This window comes from Cannabis sativa, chromosome X (genome assembly GCF_029168945.1).
Source record: "Cannabis sativa cultivar Pink pepper isolate KNU-18-1 chromosome X, ASM2916894v1, whole genome shotgun sequence".
Taxonomy (NCBI): Eukaryota; Viridiplantae; Streptophyta; class Magnoliopsida; order Rosales; family Cannabaceae; genus Cannabis; species Cannabis sativa.
Window position 1 is genome coordinate 76296729 of NC_083610.1, and position 20565 is coordinate 76317293.

At 37.2% G+C, this 20565-nt stretch overlaps 2 protein-coding genes and 1 non-coding gene across 3 annotated transcripts in view; 1 reads left to right on the top strand and 2 right to left on the bottom strand.

Annotated features, from left to right (window-relative positions):
- Window positions 1-539: 539 nt before the first annotated feature.
- Window positions 540-20565, bottom strand: part of LOC115699198 (synaptonemal complex protein 1-like) — a 28986-nt gene continuing 8960 nt past the window's right edge. Inside the window, exon 19 of the mRNA XM_061105414.1 lies at window positions 540-915. The gene's annotated coding sequence lies outside the window, so the exon portion shown is untranslated. The remainder of the gene's footprint in view (window positions 916-20565) is intronic.
- Window positions 9864-13008, bottom strand: LOC133032369 (uncharacterized). The gene is made up of 3 exons (XM_061106287.1): window positions 12297-13008; window positions 9907-12209; window positions 9864-9875 (listed from the first exon to the last, which is right to left on the bottom strand). The coding sequence occupies exons 1-3, from the start codon at window positions 13006-13008 to the stop codon at window positions 9864-9866; spliced, it is 3027 nt and encodes a 1008-aa protein (XP_060962270.1).
- Window positions 13067-13173, top strand: LOC115703297 (small nucleolar RNA R71). The gene has a single exon (XR_004009073.1). It is a non-coding gene; the product is annotated as a small nucleolar RNA R71 (small nucleolar RNA).

The window sequence follows — 20565 nt, forward strand, 5'->3', positions numbered from 1 at the left end:
AGTCGTGATAGATATGTAATATCCATAATTTGGGTGGTCAAAAGTCACACTTTGACTCTTGTTGAAAAATAACTCTTATAAGTGATTTTTTTTGATTTATTTAACAAAATTACATATTTAAAATTAAAGGAATAACTCCTATAATTATACAACAAATGTTAGTAACTAAAATCAGGACCACTCATCATAATAAAAGAACAATAATGTCCCCACAGTTATGTAGTTACTAGATATATAAATTTAATGTCATAAAATACCAAAATAATATCTAGTGTTCATCATTCTTCATTCCTCATTCCTAACCAGTACATAGCTAATTAAGTCATCCAGACCATCCATTCAAGTTTAAATACAAAATTAGCTTTCAATGAAAAGTTTAATAACTAGAATAAGACTAAACTAATAACAACATTATTCCTCAAGGGTACCATCCTCATCCACTAGCATCAAATTGAGTTCTTAAAATGGGAGAAAATAGAGAGTGAGCTTATAATCCCAACAAAAAAACAATTAATATCAAAGGGGATTTTTCATATATATGGGCAAAGAAATTAAAGTTTACTTTTATATGACATAAATAAATAATGCAAAAAATTATAAGACCAAATAGCAAATACGTTTTGAAATATGAGAAACCAAACATATATAAACAAAAATACCATAAAAATCTGCATAAATTTCTCAACTAAAATTTTACACTCCACGATCTCCTCGATTCTCTTTGCAAATCCAAAAAAAAATTGCGATTCATACATCTCCATAATCGATTATTGCAAATCGATCAACAACTTCTTCTTCAAATCCAGTTGGCTTCGTCGTTTGTCTTCTTCAGCTTCGGTAGGCGACGGGGATCATTAAGAAAACTGTTGATAATCTTCTACAACTCTGGTGATCATCTTCTCTACCTTCGGCGACCTGCAAAGCAAAAAAAATATATAGAATTCGAACCAATAATGTAACGCGCTACTGGCTTAAGCGCACTACAGTAATGTTTAAATTGTTGTGCGCGATTAACAAAAACTTTAATAATAATAATAATAATATAAGCTTTACTATTTAAATAATAAAATAAATTACAAATCTGGGATCCCGTAAACATTTTTCAAACATTACAACAATTATCCACATTTTTGTAATCACGACGCTAAAAAGTCATTAGCTGGACCAACTTCCTCAATTGACGCTCTAGGAAGATAAAAGCACCAACTCTGCGGGATGAGTTTCCGTGATAGGCAGTTCCATGACTGCTAGCAACACGGAGGGTATCCGTGCGCCAAAGTCTCCCTCGGTTCCAGGAACCAAAAACATTCATTACCGCAAAGAGTATGGGTTTTCCTAGAAAGGCCAAGGCACTTTGAGGATGCGTCAGACCAGGCTACGCCTTTAGCCCACGAAGGCTGTGCCTACATGTGTCAAGCTACTGACCTAGTGATTAGGCTTTTTCATGTACGATGCCAGAGGTTGTCTCCCGCGACATGCTATCGTACAGAGCATGTGTGTCCTTGTGTACATGACCAAGTGATCCAACGGCTAGGGATAAAGGAAATTCAAAAAGGAGAAGTCCTGGGATGACACGCGTATGAGGCTTAGCTTGTACAGCCTGTACGATCTGACACCCTTAATTTCCATATGGGAAAAATGCCACCTACCAATTCAACTGACAGATTTTGCCCCAACGATGATCCATCTAAGGCAAGACATGCAAAGAAGTTGACCTATAAATACTCCTGTAAAGCACACGAGCAGGGGATGATTTTTCTAGAGAGAGAAAGAGGACACATTTTTTTCGGGTGACAAGATTACTCTTTCACTTCTTCTTGAAAAATCTCTCTGTAATAAGCTAGATAATATTACATCAAAAACTCCAAAATATTCCTACCAGTTTCAGCCAAAGCGCCTAATAAAATGGACTCATGGACTATGGATCATTTATGCCTGAACCACGTAAAAATATCCTATTTGTTATCCTATTATTTACTTTCTTAAGCTCTAAAAATATTTAATTGCCAAAAATCTCGTTAAATATTTTGGTACTTTCATTGAGAGTTGAAGAAAGAAACATGCACGGTGGTCACCGACGCAAGTCTATCCAAAGGAGAACCCGTGCTAGAAAAGAAGGAAGACCGCCTGATCTTCTGCCGAGGTCCGACCAGAGGTCAAGAACGCACTGATCAGAGGCGTTTCCCGGAGTGAAGGTCTATGCCCTCATCCACCCAAAGAAGGTATCGAAGATGCGTGCATACGGTCTTGAAACTCTCCCTGCACTTATACTTGTCCCAAAAAGCTTAGATCTGGCCAGCCAACTCTCTGGAAGGGTGACCGGCCACTAGCATCCTTAAGCTCAAATTCCCCGCCGTCAGCTAAGGCACAACTATGCAGGCACAATAGGCGCAAGAGGTGTTGGGGCCAGGTGGAGAAATTAAGACCCTGTGCAGTTACGACAAACAACTCACGAAGGGTCATCAGATACAACAACCCTATCCAGCTCATGACTCCAGTGTCGGTGCTGGTGCAAGGGCCAGATCCATCGCTAACGGCTACTTCCCTTGCCTTTTCGATAAAGCCGCAGAAGATAGTTGGAAACTAATTCTGTAATGGTGATGGCTGAGAGGAGACCATCAATACCACCCACACTTGCTGGGTTTCCAGTCAGGCCTAGTTATGGTACTATTGGACGAGGCCAACCATTTTTGGCAAAGTTCGCTGACAGAGATCTCCGTCATTACGATGTAACTATAGCTTTCGAGTTACATCGGAGAAAGTAGCGGATGCCATTAAAAACCAGTTAAGAAGCCTCTACCGGAATGGTGATTATCTTGCTGGAAGCCCGAGCCTTTACTTCAAAAGCCACAGTAAGTGCCTTGCAATCCACTGGAAAAGACAGATTTCCCCAGAGATCTTGGAGCAAACCAGGTTGCACGCGTCTCTTGGGCCTCCCAGAGCCCGGGAGACGCATACAGTTTTTCGTGCGTGAAAGATCACTGGGGGTGTGATAGGTCTTCAACCCTTCTTCTCGGAATGGAAGGATTGCTTGAGGTCTGTCACACACCCAGCGATGCTTTCACCCTTTGATCTTTTTAAGTGAAGTCATCGGTTGAATTTTTATGCAACTTTAGCCTTCCCTCTAGGAAGCTGAAGCTTACTTCATAAAAAATCAACTTGACTCTCACATGCACGTTGCTTTTTGTGCATGAAAGATCACTGGGGGCATGACACGTCTTCAACCCTCCTTCTCAGAATGGAAGGACTGCTTGAAGTCTGTCTTACTCCCCGTGATGCTTTCACCCTTTGATCTTTTCAAGCAAAGTCATCGATTGAATTTTTATGCAACTTTAGCCTTCCTTCGCGAAAGCCGAAGCTTGCTTCATAAAAATTCAACATGACTCTCGCATGCACGTTGTTTTTTGTGCAAGAAAGATCACTGGGGGTATGGCACATCTTCAACCCTCCTTCCCCGAATGGGAGGATTGCTTGAAGTATATCTTACTCCCTGTGATGTTTTCACCCTTTGATCTTTTCAAGCGAAGTCATCGCTTGAATTTTTATGCAACTTTAGTCTTCCTTCGCGGAAGCTGAAGCTTGCTTCATAAAAATTCAACATGACTCTCGCATGCACGTTTTTCGTGCAAGAAAGATCACTGAGAGTATGGCATGCTTCAACCCTCCTTCCAAGAATGGAGGGACTGCTTGAGGTCTGTCTTACTCTCCGTGATGCTTTCACCCTTTGATCTTTTTAAGTGAAGTCATCACTTGAATTTTTATGCAAATTTACCCTTCCTTCGCGGAAGTCGAAGCTTGTTTCATAAAAATTCAACATGACTCTCACATGCACGTTGCTTTTTGTGCAAGAAAGATCACTATGGGTATGTCACGTCTTCAACCCTCCTACCCAGAATGGAAGGACTGCTTGAAGTCTGTCTTACGCCCCGTAATGCTTTCACCCTTTGATCTTTTCAAGCAAAGTCATCGCTTGAATTTTTATGCAACTTTAGCCTTCGTTCTCGGAAGTCGAAGCTTGCTTCATAAAAATTCAACATGAGTCTCGCATGCACATTGTTTTCGTGCAAGAAAGATCACTAGGGGTATGGCGCGTCTTCAACCCTCCTTCCTGGAATGGAAGGATTGCTTGAAGTCTGTCTTACTCCCTGTGATGCTTTCACCATTTGATCTTTTCAAGCGAAGTCATCACTTGAATTTTTATGCAACTTTAGCCTTCCTTCGCGGAAGCTGAAGCTTTCTTCATAAAAATTCAACATGACTCTTGCATGCACATTGTTTTTCGTGCAAAAAGATCACTGGGGGTATGGCACGTCTTCAACCCTCCTTCCCGGAATGGAAGGACTGCTTGAAGTGTGTCTTACTCCCCGTGATGCTTTCACCCTTTGATCTTTTCAAGCAAAGTCATCGCTTGAATTTTTATGCAACTTTAGCCTTCCTTCGCGGAAGCCGAAGCTTGCTTCATAAAAATTCAACATGACTATCGCATGCACATTGTTTTTTATGCAAGAAAGATCACTAGGGGTATGGCACGTCTTCAACCCTCCTTCTCAGAATGGAAGGACTGCTTGAAGTCTGTCTTACTCCCCGTGGTGCTTTCACCCTTTGATCTTTTCAAGCAAAGTCATCACTTGAATTTTTATACAACTTTAGCCTTCCTTCACGGAAGTCCAAGCTTGCTTCATAAAAGTTAAACATGACTCTCGCATGCACATTGTTTTTCGTGCAAGAAAAATCACTGGGGGTATGGCGCGTCTTTAACCATCCTTCCCAGATCGGAAGGATTGCTTGAAGTCTGTCTTACTCCCCGTGATGCTTTCACCCTTTGATCTTTTCAAGCGAAGTCATCGCTTGAATTTTTATGCAACTTTAGCCTTCCTTCGTAGAAGCCGAAGCTTGCTTCATAAAAATTCAACATGACTCTCGCATGCCACATTATTTTTCATGCAAGAAAGATCACTGGGGGTATGACACGTCTTCAACCCTCCTTCTCGGAATAAAAGGATTGCTTGAAGTCTACCACACACCCAATGATGTTTCACCCTCCAGCTTTTGAAAGCAAAGTCATTGTCAGAAATTGTTGAGCACCTTTAGCCTTTCTTAGTGAAACCCAAAAGTTTGCCACTATGAAATTCAGCATAGCTTTTGTTAACGCAGATTTTCGTTAACCAAATTTGAGCCTCACGGTAATAATTCCACACAAAAAAAAAATAAAATCTATAGAGAAAAATATATGAACACAGAGTTTTTTACGTGGTTTTGCAGTTAAAATTCTGCATAGTCCACGAGTAAATCTTATTCAGATTTTTGAGTATTTTTCTTTTTAGGGCCTCTTTCATATAAGTTGTTTCGTCCCCTTTCTTGATCTTTTCTGCCATTATCTATAATTACATAGTGGACAGTACTTTACAAAAGTTGACAATAATCGTTACAACAATTATTCCCTCAAATCATGAGATTTGATTACAAATCAAGCTAAATAAATGAGGTTTTGCCACAGCTGTGAATATCCCACTTTTATTGGGCCAAGATGAACGTGTAATTAAAGATATACAGTAAGCCTTATCTCACAGGGATGCCTCACTGAGTGTTGTCCTCAAAAGTGAGTGTTTTAATATTTATACTCGCAAGTGCACGAATCGTTTCGGAATATAGTGTTCATGTAAGTGCAAGGTCGAACCCATGGGAGTTGACTAACATCAAAAGAAACTATTTCAAACAAAATAAGAATAATCTAACCTAGCTCCAAATATTTGATGGGATTTTAGTTTTGCAAAATAAAATAAAAGACAAGTAACTAAAATACTTAAGATTAAAGATGAGTGAGTATGAAAATGATTTTCAAATAAGATGTGTAAAATAAGATTATTAAGATATTAGAATCCACAAAATGCAAGTTCAATAATATTTATAAGTATATTGATTCCCAAGTTTTAGATATAGTTGAAATAAATCTCACCATATTTTCCAAAATATATTTTTCATTTAAGTACAAGTTATTTTCAAAAAGGTAGGATTTTTCTTCACTTATAAAATGTATAATTTCTAAGCATTAAATGTGTTACAATTTAATGAAACTACACAAAATCAAAGAAACTATGTTTAGGCAAAATATAACACTTATATTCTAAGAATTAGATGTAAACAATTTAATGAAAGACATTTAATCAAAGAGTATTATATTTTTGCATAATGAAGAACTAAGTAGAAATATGCTTTAACAATCAAAAATACATGATATTGAAGATAAAAAAGACATATTTTTGATAGAAAAATCCATGAACTTTATAGCACAAATGGGAAATCAACATACAAACATAAACACTATCTAGTTACATTTTGCTTCATCATCATCTTAATAATCTTGAAAAAAGATTAGAAGCTCATAACTAGATAAAAATTACAAAAGATAAACATACTTGACATGCTCTTCAAAGTGTAAAAATGGTAGAAAGAAAATGGTAAAAATGAAGAGTGTGGAATGGAGAAGTGTTTTGGGTTGAAGAGGTGTTTAGGAGGGTGAAGAGATGTATATGAAATGGTCTTCCAACACCATATTTATAGGCAAAATTTGAAGGATTAAATTAATCAAAATAAAATAAATAAATTGATTAATTTAATTAGTGTTGGGAAGAGAAAGGATAAATAGAGTATGTGTAAGAGTATTGGAAAAAATAAATATTTGTTTGGATGGAAAAATAGTGAAAAGATAGGGTAAAAATAAATTAGGAATGTTTATTTAGGTGAAATAAATTGGGAAGAGTAAATAGGTATTTATGTGTAATGTGTGGGAGAAAATATTGGCATTTTGGCATTTTCTAATCTTTTTTGGGCTGAGAGAAAAGCAAAATAAAAATTCAATTTTTTCTTCTTCTTTTTCTTATGCAGGCGGACACTTGGCAGGTTGCGGTTGGTGGGCTGGAGCTGACGTGCGTGAGGTGGCATGCTGAGATTCGTTGGGCGCTGACGGCTGGGGACCACGCAGGAGGAAGGCTGGCAGGCGGGTCTGGCGCACCACTTGCGCCTGTCTGGAGTGTGGCTCACGCACGCATGGGAGCCCTTCGATCAGTCAACGAACGGTGCAGATGGGCTGTTGACTTTGACCGAGAGTGGGCTTCATAAAGGTTGATCTGATTTCCTTTTCTAAAATTATGCTTTTGACCCATTTCTTTAAGTTTTTCTTCATTTTAATCCCAATCTTTTTCTACCAAATACACCTAAAAATACATAAAATTAATTAGAAAACTAAAATAAAATTAAAAATAAATACCACATAACATATTATAATAAAATAATTATAAAAACACATAAAAACATATAAAATTACAATAAAGCTAATAAATTCAAAAATAATTAAAAACTTACTAAATTAATTAAAATCTTAAGAACTAAACCAATTTTTAGTTAAAAAAAATGTGAAAAATAACTCTAATTTCTAGAGTTATCACAACCCCAAACTTAAAATTTTGCTAGTCCTCAAGCAAAAGAAAAATTAAAAACAGACACATTTTTTTTTTTTATTATTTTGGTGATATCAAAAAAAATGTCCTCAAAAATTGCACATTGAAAATAGCTTATATAAAATATGAATAAAAATTAAACTCATGTAATTAATTCAATAGTCAATCTTGCTTTAAAAATATAATTTAAGTTATAAATCTAAAATCTATTCATCAAATTATTATGTGAATTTTGGAAAAATTATTGTAACAAAATATTTATTTCACATAATAAGATAAATAATTTTTTTTCAAAATTTGATTTTTTTAGCAAAATTGACCCAAGAATTAAAAATAAAGCTTAAAAGAGATTCATATTTGTATAAACTAAAATCAAACTCAATCAAGGGTATTATCATAGGAAAAGGGGATATCACCAAAGGATTTTTTTTTTTTTTTTTAAGTTATAAGTATATATATAAAATAAATAAATTTTTTTTTGGTTTTTTTTTTTAATAGAAAAACAATAATAAACATTTTTTTGTTTTTTTTTTATAAATTATATACTATAACTTTATAAAAATATATAATACAACTACTTTAGCATCCAAACAATAATTTTTTTTTTTTTTAGTAAAAAAAATACTCTACCATTTCTAAGCACTTGAAAGAAATAACCATACGAACTCACCACCCCAAACTTAATTTATGCATTGTCCTCAATGTATCAAAATACAAATATAAATTGAAAGTGAAAGAGTTGAGAGTTTAGAATGGTCATACCTCATCTTGGAGCATGTCAAGAGCAACAAAATGATAACAAAAATCAAAACAAAAAGTTAATCTAAAACATAAAGAAAAACACATATTACCAAGAATTGATGAGAGCAATTAAGGATCATGGTAAATTGGATCCTCAAGGAGGATTTCATCCACTTCCACATTTTTCAATTCTAAAAATGGTTTCAATTTTTGTCCATTAACTTTGAATACATTACCATTATTAGGATTTTCAATTTCAATGGCTCCATGTGGAAAAACAGTGCGAATAATGTATGGACCTACCCACTTAGAGCGTAACTTTCCCGGAAAGAGATGCAAACGAGAATTGTATAAAAGGACTTTTTGACCGGGAGAAAAATCTTTTCTCAAAATATTTTTGTCATGGTAAAATTTCATTCGGTCCTTATACTTTTTCGAATAGTCATATGCATCATGCCTAAGCTCTTCTAACTCATTCAATTGAAGCTTTCTTTTCTCACCCGCTTTGTCTAAGGAAAAATTAAGTTGCTTGATAGCCCAATAGGCTCTATGTTCTAACTCAACGGGTAAGTGGCATGCCTTCCCATAAACAAGTCTATAGGGAGACATTCCAATGGGCGTTTTGTATGCAGTACGATATGCCCATAATGCATCAATGAGTCTTAGGGACCAATCTTTCCTAGTGGGGTTGACAGTTTTCTCTAAGATGTGCTTAATCTCCCTATTTGATATTTCAACTTGACCACTAGTTTGTGGGTGATAAGGTGTAGTGACTTTATGTGTAATGTCATATTGTTTCATTAAATGTTCAAAAGGCCTATTACAAAAGTGTGTACCATTATCACTAATGATGGCACGTGGTGAACCAAATCGTGAGAAAATATTTTCTTTCAAAAACTTAAGCACAACTTTATGGTCATTAGTGTGACATGCAATAGCTTCTACCCATTTAGACACATAATCAACACCAACAAGAATGTATAAATTACCAAAAGAATTAGGAAATGGACCCATAAAATCAATGCCCCAAACATCAAATATTTCAACAATAAGAATAGGATTCAAAGGCATCATGTTTCTCCTAGTTACACTTCCTAATTTTTGGCAACGCTCACAAGATTTACAATGCATATAAGTGTCATGAAAAATAGTAGGCCAATAAAATCCACATTGTAAAATTTTCAAAGCAGTTTTCTTACCACTAAAATGTCCACCACATGCATGATCATGACAAAAAGATATGATTTTAGGTTGATCACAGTTTGGAATGCATCTTCTTATTATTTGATCAGGGCAATATTTAAACAAATAAGGATCATCCCACATGAAATTTTTCACTTCAGCATAAAATTTAGATTTATCTTGTTTAGACCAATGAGAAGGAATTTCACCAGTGACCAAATAATTGACAATATCAGCATACCAAGGAAAAGAAGATACATGCATGAGTTGTTCATCAGGAAAAGTTTCAATGATAGTGGTGGAATCATGATTAGTTTCAACAACAATTCTAGACAAATGATCAGCTACAACATTTTCAGAACCTTTTTTATCACGTATCTCTAAATCAAATTCTTGTAAAAGCAAGATCCAACGAATTAAACGAGATTTAGCATCTTTTTTCGACAAGAGATATTTCAATGCAAAGATGATCAGAATAGACAATTATTTTAGATCCTAACAAATAAGACCTAATCTTCTCTAATGCAAACACAACAGCAAGCAATTCTTTTTCAGTTGTAGTGTAATTCAATTGAGCTTCATTTAAAGTTTTGCTAGCATAGTATATTACATGAGGTAACTTGTTAATTCTTTGTCCTAAAACAGCACCAATTGCATAATCAGAAGCATCACACATTATTTCAAAAGGAACATTCCAATCAGGAGGGCGAATAATGGGTGCACTAGTTAAAAGGGATTTCAATTTTTCAAAGGCAACATGGCAATAATTATCAAAGACAAAAGCATTTTCTTTTCCAAGTAAATGACATAAAGGGCGTGAAATTTTGCTAAAGTCTTTTATGAATCTTCTATAAAAACCGGCATGGCCTAAGAATGATCTAATTTCTTTTACTGTCTTAGGTGGAGGAAGTTTTGAAATAAGATCTACTTTTGCTTTATCAACTTCTATTCCTTGAGATGAAATCACATGACCTAAGACAATTCCCTTTTTAACCATGAAATGACATTTTTCCCAATTAAGAACTAAATTCATTTCTTTGCAACGAATTAAAACAAGAGAAAGATGGTGCAAACAATCATCAAAAGAATTTCCAAACACAGAAAAATCATCCATAAACACTTCAAGATTTCTTTCAACCATATCAGAAAATATTGCAATCATACATCTTTGAAATGTTGCAGGAGCATTACAAAGACCAAAAGGCATGCGACGATATGCAAAGGTTCCAAAAGGGCAAGTAAAGGTAGTCTTTTCTTGATCTTCGGGGGCAATGGGGATTTGGTTATATCCCGAATACCCATCAAGAAAGCAATAGTAAGCATGGCCAGCTAATCGTTCAAGCATTTGGTCAATGAAGGGTAATGGGAAGTGGTCTTTCCTAGTGACACTATTCAACTTTCTATAGTCTATACACACTCTCCACCCAGTTTGGACTCTAGTAGGGATTAACTCATTTTGTTCATTTTTAACAACAGTGATCCCAGACTTTTTTGGAACAACTTGAACAGGACTAACCCATGGACTGTCAGAAATAGGGTAAATGATCCCTACATCTAACATTTTAATTACATCATCTCTTACTACCTCTTTCATGTTTGGATTTAATCTTCTTTGACTTTCTCGAGAGGGCTTAGCATTTTCTTCTAAATGAATTCTATGCATGCACACAGCAGGGCTAATTCCCTTAATGTCTCCCATGGTCCAACCTATGGCCTTTTTATGTTTTCTAAGGATATCTAACAATTTTGTTTCTTGTTTTTCATCTAAATCAGATGCAATGATAACAGGATAGGTGTTAGACTCTCCTAGAAATGCATATTTCAAAGTGTCGGGCAAAGGTTTGAGATCTAACTTTGGTGGTTCAGGAGTTGACTCAACATGCTCTAATGGAATACATGGTTCAATTTTGGCTCTCCATTTTTCAGTATCCATTAGTGGGGTAGACTCAAGCAAAGAATTGACATCATGAATAAAATCATCAACATTTAAGCACATTCCAAACATTTTTGCATAAGTTTCAAAAGATTCATTCATGTCCATTTCAAACATATTTTCCGTGTTAATCATGTTTACTTCATGTATTTCCTCACACTCAACAGATTTAGCAACATTAAAAACATTCAATTCAACAGTCATGTTTCCAAAAGATAATTTCAATACACCATTACGACAGTTGATAATTGCATTAGATGTAGCTAAAAATGGTCTACCTAAAATGATGGGTATTTGAGCATGAGCATTTTCAACAGGTTGAGTATCAAGAACAATGAAATCAACAGGAAAATAGAACTTATCCACTTTAATTAAAACATCTTCTATAATACCTCTAGGAATTTTCACAGAACGATCAGCTAATTGAAGTGTTATAGAAGTTGGTTTTAATTCTCCTAGACCAAGTTGCTTATAAACAGAGTAAGGCAATAAATTCACACTAGCTCCTAAATCAAGTAAAGCTTTGTTAATAAAATGATCACCAATGATGCATGAAATTGTTGGACAACCAGGATCTTTATATTTCACAAGGCTTTTATATTGAATTATGGAGCTAACTTGTTCAGTTAAAAATGCCTTTTTTGGAACATTAGTGTTTCTTTTAACAGTGCAAAGGTCTTTCAGGAATTTGGAGTAGGCAGGAATTTGTTTAATGGCATCTAAGAAGGGGATGTTGATACTTACTTGTTTGAACACTTCTAAGATGTCACTATATTGGTTGCCTTTTTTGAGTGGAAGTAATCTTTGTGGAAAAGGAGCTTTTGGAATGGAAGGAAGAATTTGATCATTATCTTTTGACAAGTCATTTGTGTTGGAACTTTGAGGTTGGTTTTGGTCTTTTTCAACTTAAGGTGTGTAATCGGGTTTGACAATTTGTTTTCCGGACCTAAGAGTTGAAATAGACTTAGCTTCTTCTTTATGACTTGGGACTCCTACTTCATATTGGCCTTTAGGATTTGGGACGGGTTGGCTAGGAAATCTTCCTTTTTCTCTCTCAGTTACGGCATTGGCAAGTTGACCCAATTGTGTCTCAAGTTTGGCAATGGATTGAGACTGATTTTGCATGATTTGTTGGGTGGATTGCATGAATTGTTGTAAAGTGTCTTCTAAGGAAGGCTTTCTTTGTGGAGGGTAAGTTTGACTTGGTTGGGCATGATTCGGATTTGGCATGTTGAATTGGTTTCCTTGGTTCATTTGTGGTTGGTTTTGTCTCCATGAAAAATTGGGATGGTTTCTCCAATTAGGATTGTATGTGTTTGAAAATGGGCTATCATTTGGTTTACCATATGAATGTAATGCATTAGCCTCTTCGGAAAATGTTTCAAGAAAAGAAGGACATGATTGATCATTATGACAAGTACTAGCAAAAACATCTTTTTTTGGTTGAACATGAGAATTCATATTTTGACTTATGACTAAGGCTTCTACTTTTCTTGCTAATTTTTCAAAAGATGTTCTCAAATCAGTTTCTTCTTTTATTTCATATTTTCCTCCTCTTTTAGGTGAATTATTTGCTCTAGACCTAGGCTCAGAATAATTCCATTGTTGTGAATTAACAGACAATTCTTCAAGAGCTTCCCAAGCCTCTTGCCCTTGTAATTTCAAAAATTTTCCGGTGTGCATAGATTGAATCATTTGTCGGTTTGAAGGGGTTAAACCATCATAAAAATATTTTACAAGTCTCCATTTTTCAAAACCATGGTGGGGACATTTTAATAATAAATCTTTAAATCTTTCCCAACATTCATAAAATTCTTCATTATCTTTTTGATAAAATTCGGAGATTTCTCTTCTTAAATTATCAGTTTTGGACATGGGGAAAAATTTGGCAAGAAATTTATTAAAAAGTTGTTCCCAAGTGGTTATGGTTCCGGTTGGAAGTGAGTTTAACCAAGCTTTGGCTTTATCTTTTAAAGAAAAAGGAAACAACCTAAGCTTAACCGATTCATCCGAAAAATTTTGAAAACGAAAAGTTGAGCAAATATCTAAGAAATCTTTTACATGCATGTAAGGGTCTTCTCTTTCTAAACCATAAAAAGAAGGCAACAATTGAATGATTGATGGTTTAAGTTCAAAATGAGTGGCATTAGTAGTAGGCAAAACAATGCATGATGGAGCATTAGATGAAATAGGTGAAAAATATTCAAGTAGTGTTTTTTCTTGCGCAATATTAGGTTCTTGTTCCATTATGCTTAATTTTTCAAAAACACTTTCAATTTCACCTAAAGTTACTACTCTTTTTACCAAACGATTTTTAGAATCACGTTGCCAATGATGCATGCAATGTCACAAATTTCACAAAGAAACACAATTAACACACAATAATCTCAAGAAGACAAATTTCTGATGTGGAAGATCAGTTGTAAACCGCAACCACAGAGCATACTTATAACACAAAGAGATTATGATTTTTTTTTGTAAATTTTTAATTTTTCAATTTTTTTTGGTTTGACTTGTTCCCAGGCCTATTTGGTGTCGAGATGATCTTCCTCACATGCATACCTTCTTCTAGCGAGATAAACGCATCGCTGTCTGTTATCTTGACTCGCCGCACTATCTACACTCAGTTTGTATATCGTATAATATACGCTGTGTTTTTAGTGTTATCGTTTCTCTTCCACGCAGCAAGGTTGAGGCCTCGTCATGCACACGTGCACCCACATCGTTTCTCGTCAATACATAAGTTAGCAGTTCGTACGTTTCCGTCTCGCAGAAGGCTATTCAGCCAGCCGAGTTATAAACATACCCTGCGAATTATATTTCCAACGACTCGTTCCATGCTAAGTGTACTTTTTGTTGCGTGTTTGAGTTCTTCGTTCTTCCCAGCTCGACACATGTCTTCCTCTAATGTACTTACCGAATTTTGGGTATAACAATTGCCCCTTAAAAAGTTATTTTTAATTAAAAAAAAAGGTTTTTAATGATTACAAAGGGTATTTCTGTCATGTTCCTCTTTTTTGAAAAGACGCATATCCTCTGATTTTGGCGGTTGTGCGGTTTCGAGGTACATCAGAATTAAATGACCATCTTTTCCACTTCCGCTTTGAATCATGTCCATAGGATCAAATCTTTCTCTGATCTAACGAAACCACTATCATGGGTATAAAATAAGAAAAAAGGAACCACCTTTGCACCATTTCAGAAAGTTTGAGAAAAACCCTTAAACTTCTTCGTCAAGGATCACCATTAAATCCGTTTGAAGACTTGCATGCCATCCTTGTCCTTGACCTTTTTCCTGAGAGTTTCCTCCGACTTCATCTTCTCAAAGCGATCCTTGCTTCGTTCGAAGGTTTGCAGATGGAATTACCAGGCATTTCCCCAAGCCCTAACTTCAAACGGTAAGTTGTTTTCTTCTTTCTCATGTTTGTTACATAATGTGGATCAGTTACTTGATTTGTTTGTATCGTTATCATCTCATCTGGTTTTGGTAGGTTTTTTTAAGGGTTAAAACTGTTCATACTAGGGTTGTTTTAAGATCTCCAACTCATTACCTTCTGGTTTGATAAAATTCTCTCCAGGGATTGGGACTGTTTTTTGCTGGCAGCAATGTCCCACTCTGGTTCAGGAATTTATTGTCCAAAAGTTTTAGAGTTTGAGTTTCCTACAGAATCGACCATCCCATATAAACCCAACCCCTCAAAACCTACCTCCAAATTAGAGCTAAATGAAGCTAGGGTTAGGGAACACACAGTGAGAACCCAACATGAAGATATTTCTAGTCGCTACAGGCGCTTCTTGCAAGAAATATCCGAAGGCAGACGCCGATTCTTGCGAGAAGCAGCTTGGCCAAAACCACCCAGCGTGTCCTTTATTCCTGTGGCAAAACCTTTGTTTTTAACCAACGTCGCAATTGCTTTTGAACCAGGTGACTTGGATTTCGAAATTATGCCTCCCAAGCCACGTACGTCTAAAACTCCTCAGGATCCCAGCATCACCTTCGAGGCTGAGTTGATAGAGTCGAAGGTGCGATCTATCTCAGGCTATACGGGCGAGATGCTAAAGACCTGTGGAATTGAACTTGGATAATCATGTCAAGTTAGGTCAGTACGAGAGGGTGAATTCAGTTGCTACCCCCTGCACGCTTTGCCAGCAGTAACCCAGGAACAAGTGGTGAGACTAGTACTAGTGGTGAGACTAGCATGGGCGCCTGGAGCCTTGAGCATATTAATGCAGGGGCCATCCTCACTCTTCGAGACTACTTTAAAGACTATATAAATCACATTGGGGTTGCCCCATTCCAGCTGACTCCCATCTCCTACATGATTCTCGCTAGTTTGAAAGTCTTGTACAAAATTATGAATTGGGGGTATCCCACACCCGTAGAGATCGAGTATCTTTACTCAGTTAAGGTCGTTCCATCGAGGAAGAACGCCGCAATGGGCTTTTTCTATCTTGGTACTCACGCTAGCGAGCCAAAAATTATTGTAGACTTGCCAAATAAAGTGTCTTTCAAGGAAAACTTCTTCTGGACGTCTGGTCTTTCCCCCATTGGCACAACCACGTTTCGCAAACTTTGTAAGTGATTGTTTTCTTCTTACTTATTTACATCAGTCTTCCTTTTTCAAGTTTTTGACTATTTTTTTTGTTCTGACAGCTCTTCTGACGAGACCTACTCCTACCCCCGAGATGGTTAGTAAGCACAGGGGCCTGATAACTCTCCCTTACGGTCTCCGATCATGCAACTTCCTTTTGAGCGAAGTTAACTTGCGATCGGTGAGCCTTCTCGCTGATAAAGAATATACTTGTGATTACAAGGTTCCCAAGTATTCTTCTTGGCAGAAGATAATTGTTCCACCTGAGGACCAGGCCTGGGATCGCTTGGCCCAAGCACAATACCTTCAAAGCACTGCCCCTCGGGAATCCGGTGAAGAAGCATCCCGAGGTAATCAATGTGGCTGGTCTCCTACTGTACTTAGGGCTGAGCGTAATACATTAGTTACCTTCCAAGACTCATGTCTTAATTTTTATACTTGGAATTCCATTCTCATGGACCGCATTGCATTTAACCCCCAAAACTCAAATTTGGGCGGTAAAACCCCCCAAAACTAGGAAATTGTTAGCAATTTACAGTTTCCATCCACTTTAGGTGTTAAGTGTCATGCTGGATTGTCCATGTGCACATCTACGTGGACACGGTGTACACATGGCACAATTTTATTGGTCTACTTAAAAAATTATTTCAAAAATTAAAAAATTAAAATTAAAATAAAAAAACAATTTTTTTCTTTAAAAAAAAAAATTGGAAACCCTAATTGAAAATTCCCTTTCTCTTTCTTCCTCACTCTCTTTCTTCTCAAAAAGTATCACCACCATCACCATCATCCACCACAACAACCGAACTGCCCAGTGCCCACCACCACCAAAACCACATCTGCCCAGCACCACCAAAACCACATCTGCCCACCACAACCGAACTCCCCACCACCACCAAACCCACATCTATGCACCACAACCATCACTGAAACCTCTTTTTCAGATCCAAACAAAACCCCACATCTCAGATCCAAACACATCAAAGAGACCTAAACACCTACCGAAATTTGGGTCCCGATTCCATAAAAACAAACAAACACAAATTAAATCCACAAGAAAAAAACTTCAGATTAAAGAGAAAGAAAATCGCAAAGGTGAGAGAGAGAGAGAGAGAGAGAGATCTTACTGAACACGAGGTTCAAAAGCGACTAGATCGGAGTCGAATATCTCGAACTCCATGGATTCCGGCGAACTCCATGGATTCGGACTCTGTCGATCTCCTCCTTGGTGGCTCGTGTTAGGCGAGGCTCGTGAGGGTGGAGAACTGTCGGGGTGGCTGCCCAAGGGTTTTGAAAACCCTAGATTGAAAACCCAAGAGAGACAGACAGAGAGAGAGAGAGAGAGTGTGTGATAGAGCGAGAGAGATGAGATGTTTCAGACGAAAGAAAAAGAAAGAAAAGAAGAAAAAAAAGAAAGAAAAAGAAAAATTATTTTTTATTTATAATTTTTTTAATTTCAACTTAGTTTTATTTTAATTTTTTAATTTTTTTTACGTGGACCAATCAAATTGTGCCACTTGTACACTGTGTCTAGTCCAACATGGCACTTAACATCTAAAATGGACGGAAATGTTAAATTGCTAACAGTTTCATAGTTTTGGGAGTTTTACCGCCCAAATTTGAGTTTTGGGGGTTAAATGCAACCCAAATAAAAATTTCAAACTATCCTTGATTTATCTAATCTCATTAATGTACATGGCCAATTTTAATTTCAGAGTATCCTTGGTTTATTTAGAGCACATTGTAAGGTTTTTCAAAAGGTGATCTGATTCATTGTTGTTGGATGTGTTCGCATGGGCATGATCGGTTTACCTTCTTATGCCCTTTATGTTGGGTGGCGTTTGGTTGGAGGTAATGAAATGGAATGAAAATAAAATAATTTTCATTTTATTCCCTTGTTTAGTTGCATTTTAAAATATTGGAATATCATTCCAATAAAATGTCCTTTCCACTATTTTGGTGGAATGACTATTCTATTTTGAAATGAGAAGAAAGATCATTCCAACATGAGAAAATATTCCAATAGAATTTGTTTTATATGTTCGAGTGAGGAGTGCTTTCCACTATCCAATAGAATGCCAGTTTCACCATTTTGGTAGAATGACCAATGTAACATGAGAAAATATTTAATAATTTTTTTATCAATTTTTTTTATGTATTTTAAATTTTATTCCATTTCATTCCTATTTCTATTTCCATTCTCATTCTTATTCTTATGTTTTCATTTCTCCCAACCAAACGTCACATTGATGTTTACCGATATTAGAATAACTTTGCTCTTGAATTTAATTGTTTTATATGTTCGAGTGAGGAGTGCTTTCCACCATCCGATTGACTTTTGGTTTAGTTGTTAAAAGAATAAGAATAATCATACCTACGTACTAACATTTTGGTGTGTAAAAAAAGAAAGTGCTGAAGTGACTACAGAGCACAATAGACAAAAATCTCATATTGAGACCAAAAAAATTCTCAATCCACGTTTAGTTCATTTACTAGTAAAAAAAAATTATGTTTGAATTATTCTAATCCGTCTTCCACATCAAGCAGTTATCGCAAATCTTATCGCAAAAAAAAATTAGGTTGGGGTCTCGGTGTTCTGGTTAGTCAGAGCTGTGGAATTGGCTGCCTCAGGGTTATCTTTTGCTGCCTGGCCCGCACGGTAAATAAGATATGCCTCTTTGGTATCACTGAGGTAATCAAAGTTTCCTTCTGGGTTAGCCTTCCAGAATTCGTAGAAAACCTCCAGGGCGACAGACTCTAATTCTCGACCTCCTTCAAAAGCTCTTCCTTCCTCGTCTGCCTGGATTTGACGTCCTCTTCCAAGTTCGTCTCATCCGTGGTTAAATTTGCAAGAAGAGTACGGAGACCCTCCCTCTCATCCTTGAGATCATTGACCTCCTAGGACAGAACCTCGTTATCCGCCTCGACCTAGGCGGTAAATGGCATCTCCTGAATCTCCTTCTTTAGCTCCTCGACTCGATTATTGGCGGCTAGAATTTTTTCTTCACCTCACCCAGCTCTGCCATTACGACCTCGACCTCCTTCTTGGTCGCATCCACCTCCTTCTACAAATTGGTAGTGGTGGTGATAGTTTTCAGGGAAGTAGACTTGGCTCGGGAGTACGTGTAAGCCATCTTCAAATTGAGCTGCATAGGAAAAGAATAAAACTTGCACGGGCAAAAATACAAGATAAAAACCAAAGGAGAAATACGTACTCGGGTTGCCTCCTTCAGGAGCCCGCCCATCAGAAGCTCCACAGACATCTCGTCCCCTTCGAACAGCTGGTCGTTCATCTCAAGAAGTAGCCGATCTTGGTAGTGCTGAAGCATCTCCTTGCCCTTCTTGGTCTCAGGGTTCAACATGATAGGAGTGTTTGAGGGCCTGGGCGGGCCAGACCCTTCCGTGCTACCTCCCTTGGCACCTTTGGACTTGGGGGCCTTCTTGGTTGGTGGCTCCACCTCGGACACCACCTCCTCAGAGAGGTCGATAGGAGACTCGACCGAGCTCTTCTCCTTGTGTGGTATCTCCTTCGACTGTATCTCATTTCCCTTTGATCGTTTGGGCAGAGGGGTCTAGCCGGAGCTGTCACCCGACCTCTTCTTCAGAGCCTGGAACACCTTCTGAGACATAGCTGCATATGAACAAAACAAGAAGGTTAGAAACAAGTGTGAGGTAAGCCAAGTCAGATGACAATTAAATATGAGTTAAAATACCATGCATGTTGGCAGGAGCATTCTCCCGAACAAGCAAAGATGGAGGTCATCATCTGAAGAGTCTTCTTGTTCCTGCTCCGTCAGAACGGCTTTTCCCTTTCCTGCCACTTGGGTGGATTGGCGAGCAGGTCTTTCAGGCTCCTCCCTAATCTTGAGAGACCGTTCAACAAGTGCTTGGCTTCTTGGAGGGGCCTTCTTCCTCTTTTTTCTCGGAGTCTCCTATTCGGGTACAGTCTCTTGTTCGGGCTCAACCTTTTTTGCTTTCTTCACAGCCTTTGGTACAAAATTGGCTGGAAAAAGTTTATACTTGACAAAATTAGCCTCGAAAGTGAAGAGAGAGATGTTTCGTGCAGCAGGAAGCATTTGAAGAATCTTTTGTGCCCTCTTCTTGAGCTCCAATGTGAACGGAGGGCGGCAGTAGGATGACACATGCTAAAAACTGGTGTGGACAGTGTCCATTCCCTTGACAAAGTAGTATTCGTCCACAAAGTACCCTATCTTAGTCACCTCAGTAGTTGTGGTGCCCGTCAACCATTTCTTCTCGATCTGAGAAAAATAGAAGTATCTCGGCCTGTTCTGCTTAGGACTTGACTTCAGATCAAAGAGCCAATTGGTATCATGCAGGGACGGCTCACCGTATCCTTGTGAGGCATAGAGAACGAATAGGGCATATAAGTAATTGATGCCCTTGGGACCATGGGCCTATATAATCGAGCTTCCAATAAGCAAATTTAGAATTTACCAAGTAAATCCTCTAACTTATTAATTCCTCCTTGCACTACTATAGATTTAAAATTCCACTCTCAATTATATAGAGCGCTTTATATGTTCCATGATATAGATACGGTATGAAATTATTCATCGTTCTAATCCCAATAATCAATGATCCTTTATAGATGATTTACATCGAGTAAGCATAAATTTACCGTTTTACCCTCAATGTATTT

What these genes read in the sequence shown, in the direction of transcription:
- LOC133032369 (XM_061106287.1), bottom strand. Translation starts at nt 13,008, where the DNA reads ATGATTCAATCTATGCACACCGGAAAATTTTTGAAATTACAAGGGCAA. An exon ending in ATATGAAGTAGGAGTCCCAA is followed by an intron (nt 12,210 to 12,296) that starts GTCATAAAGAAG and finishes AAGTTGAAAAAG; the next exon opens with ACCAAAACCAACCTCAAAGT.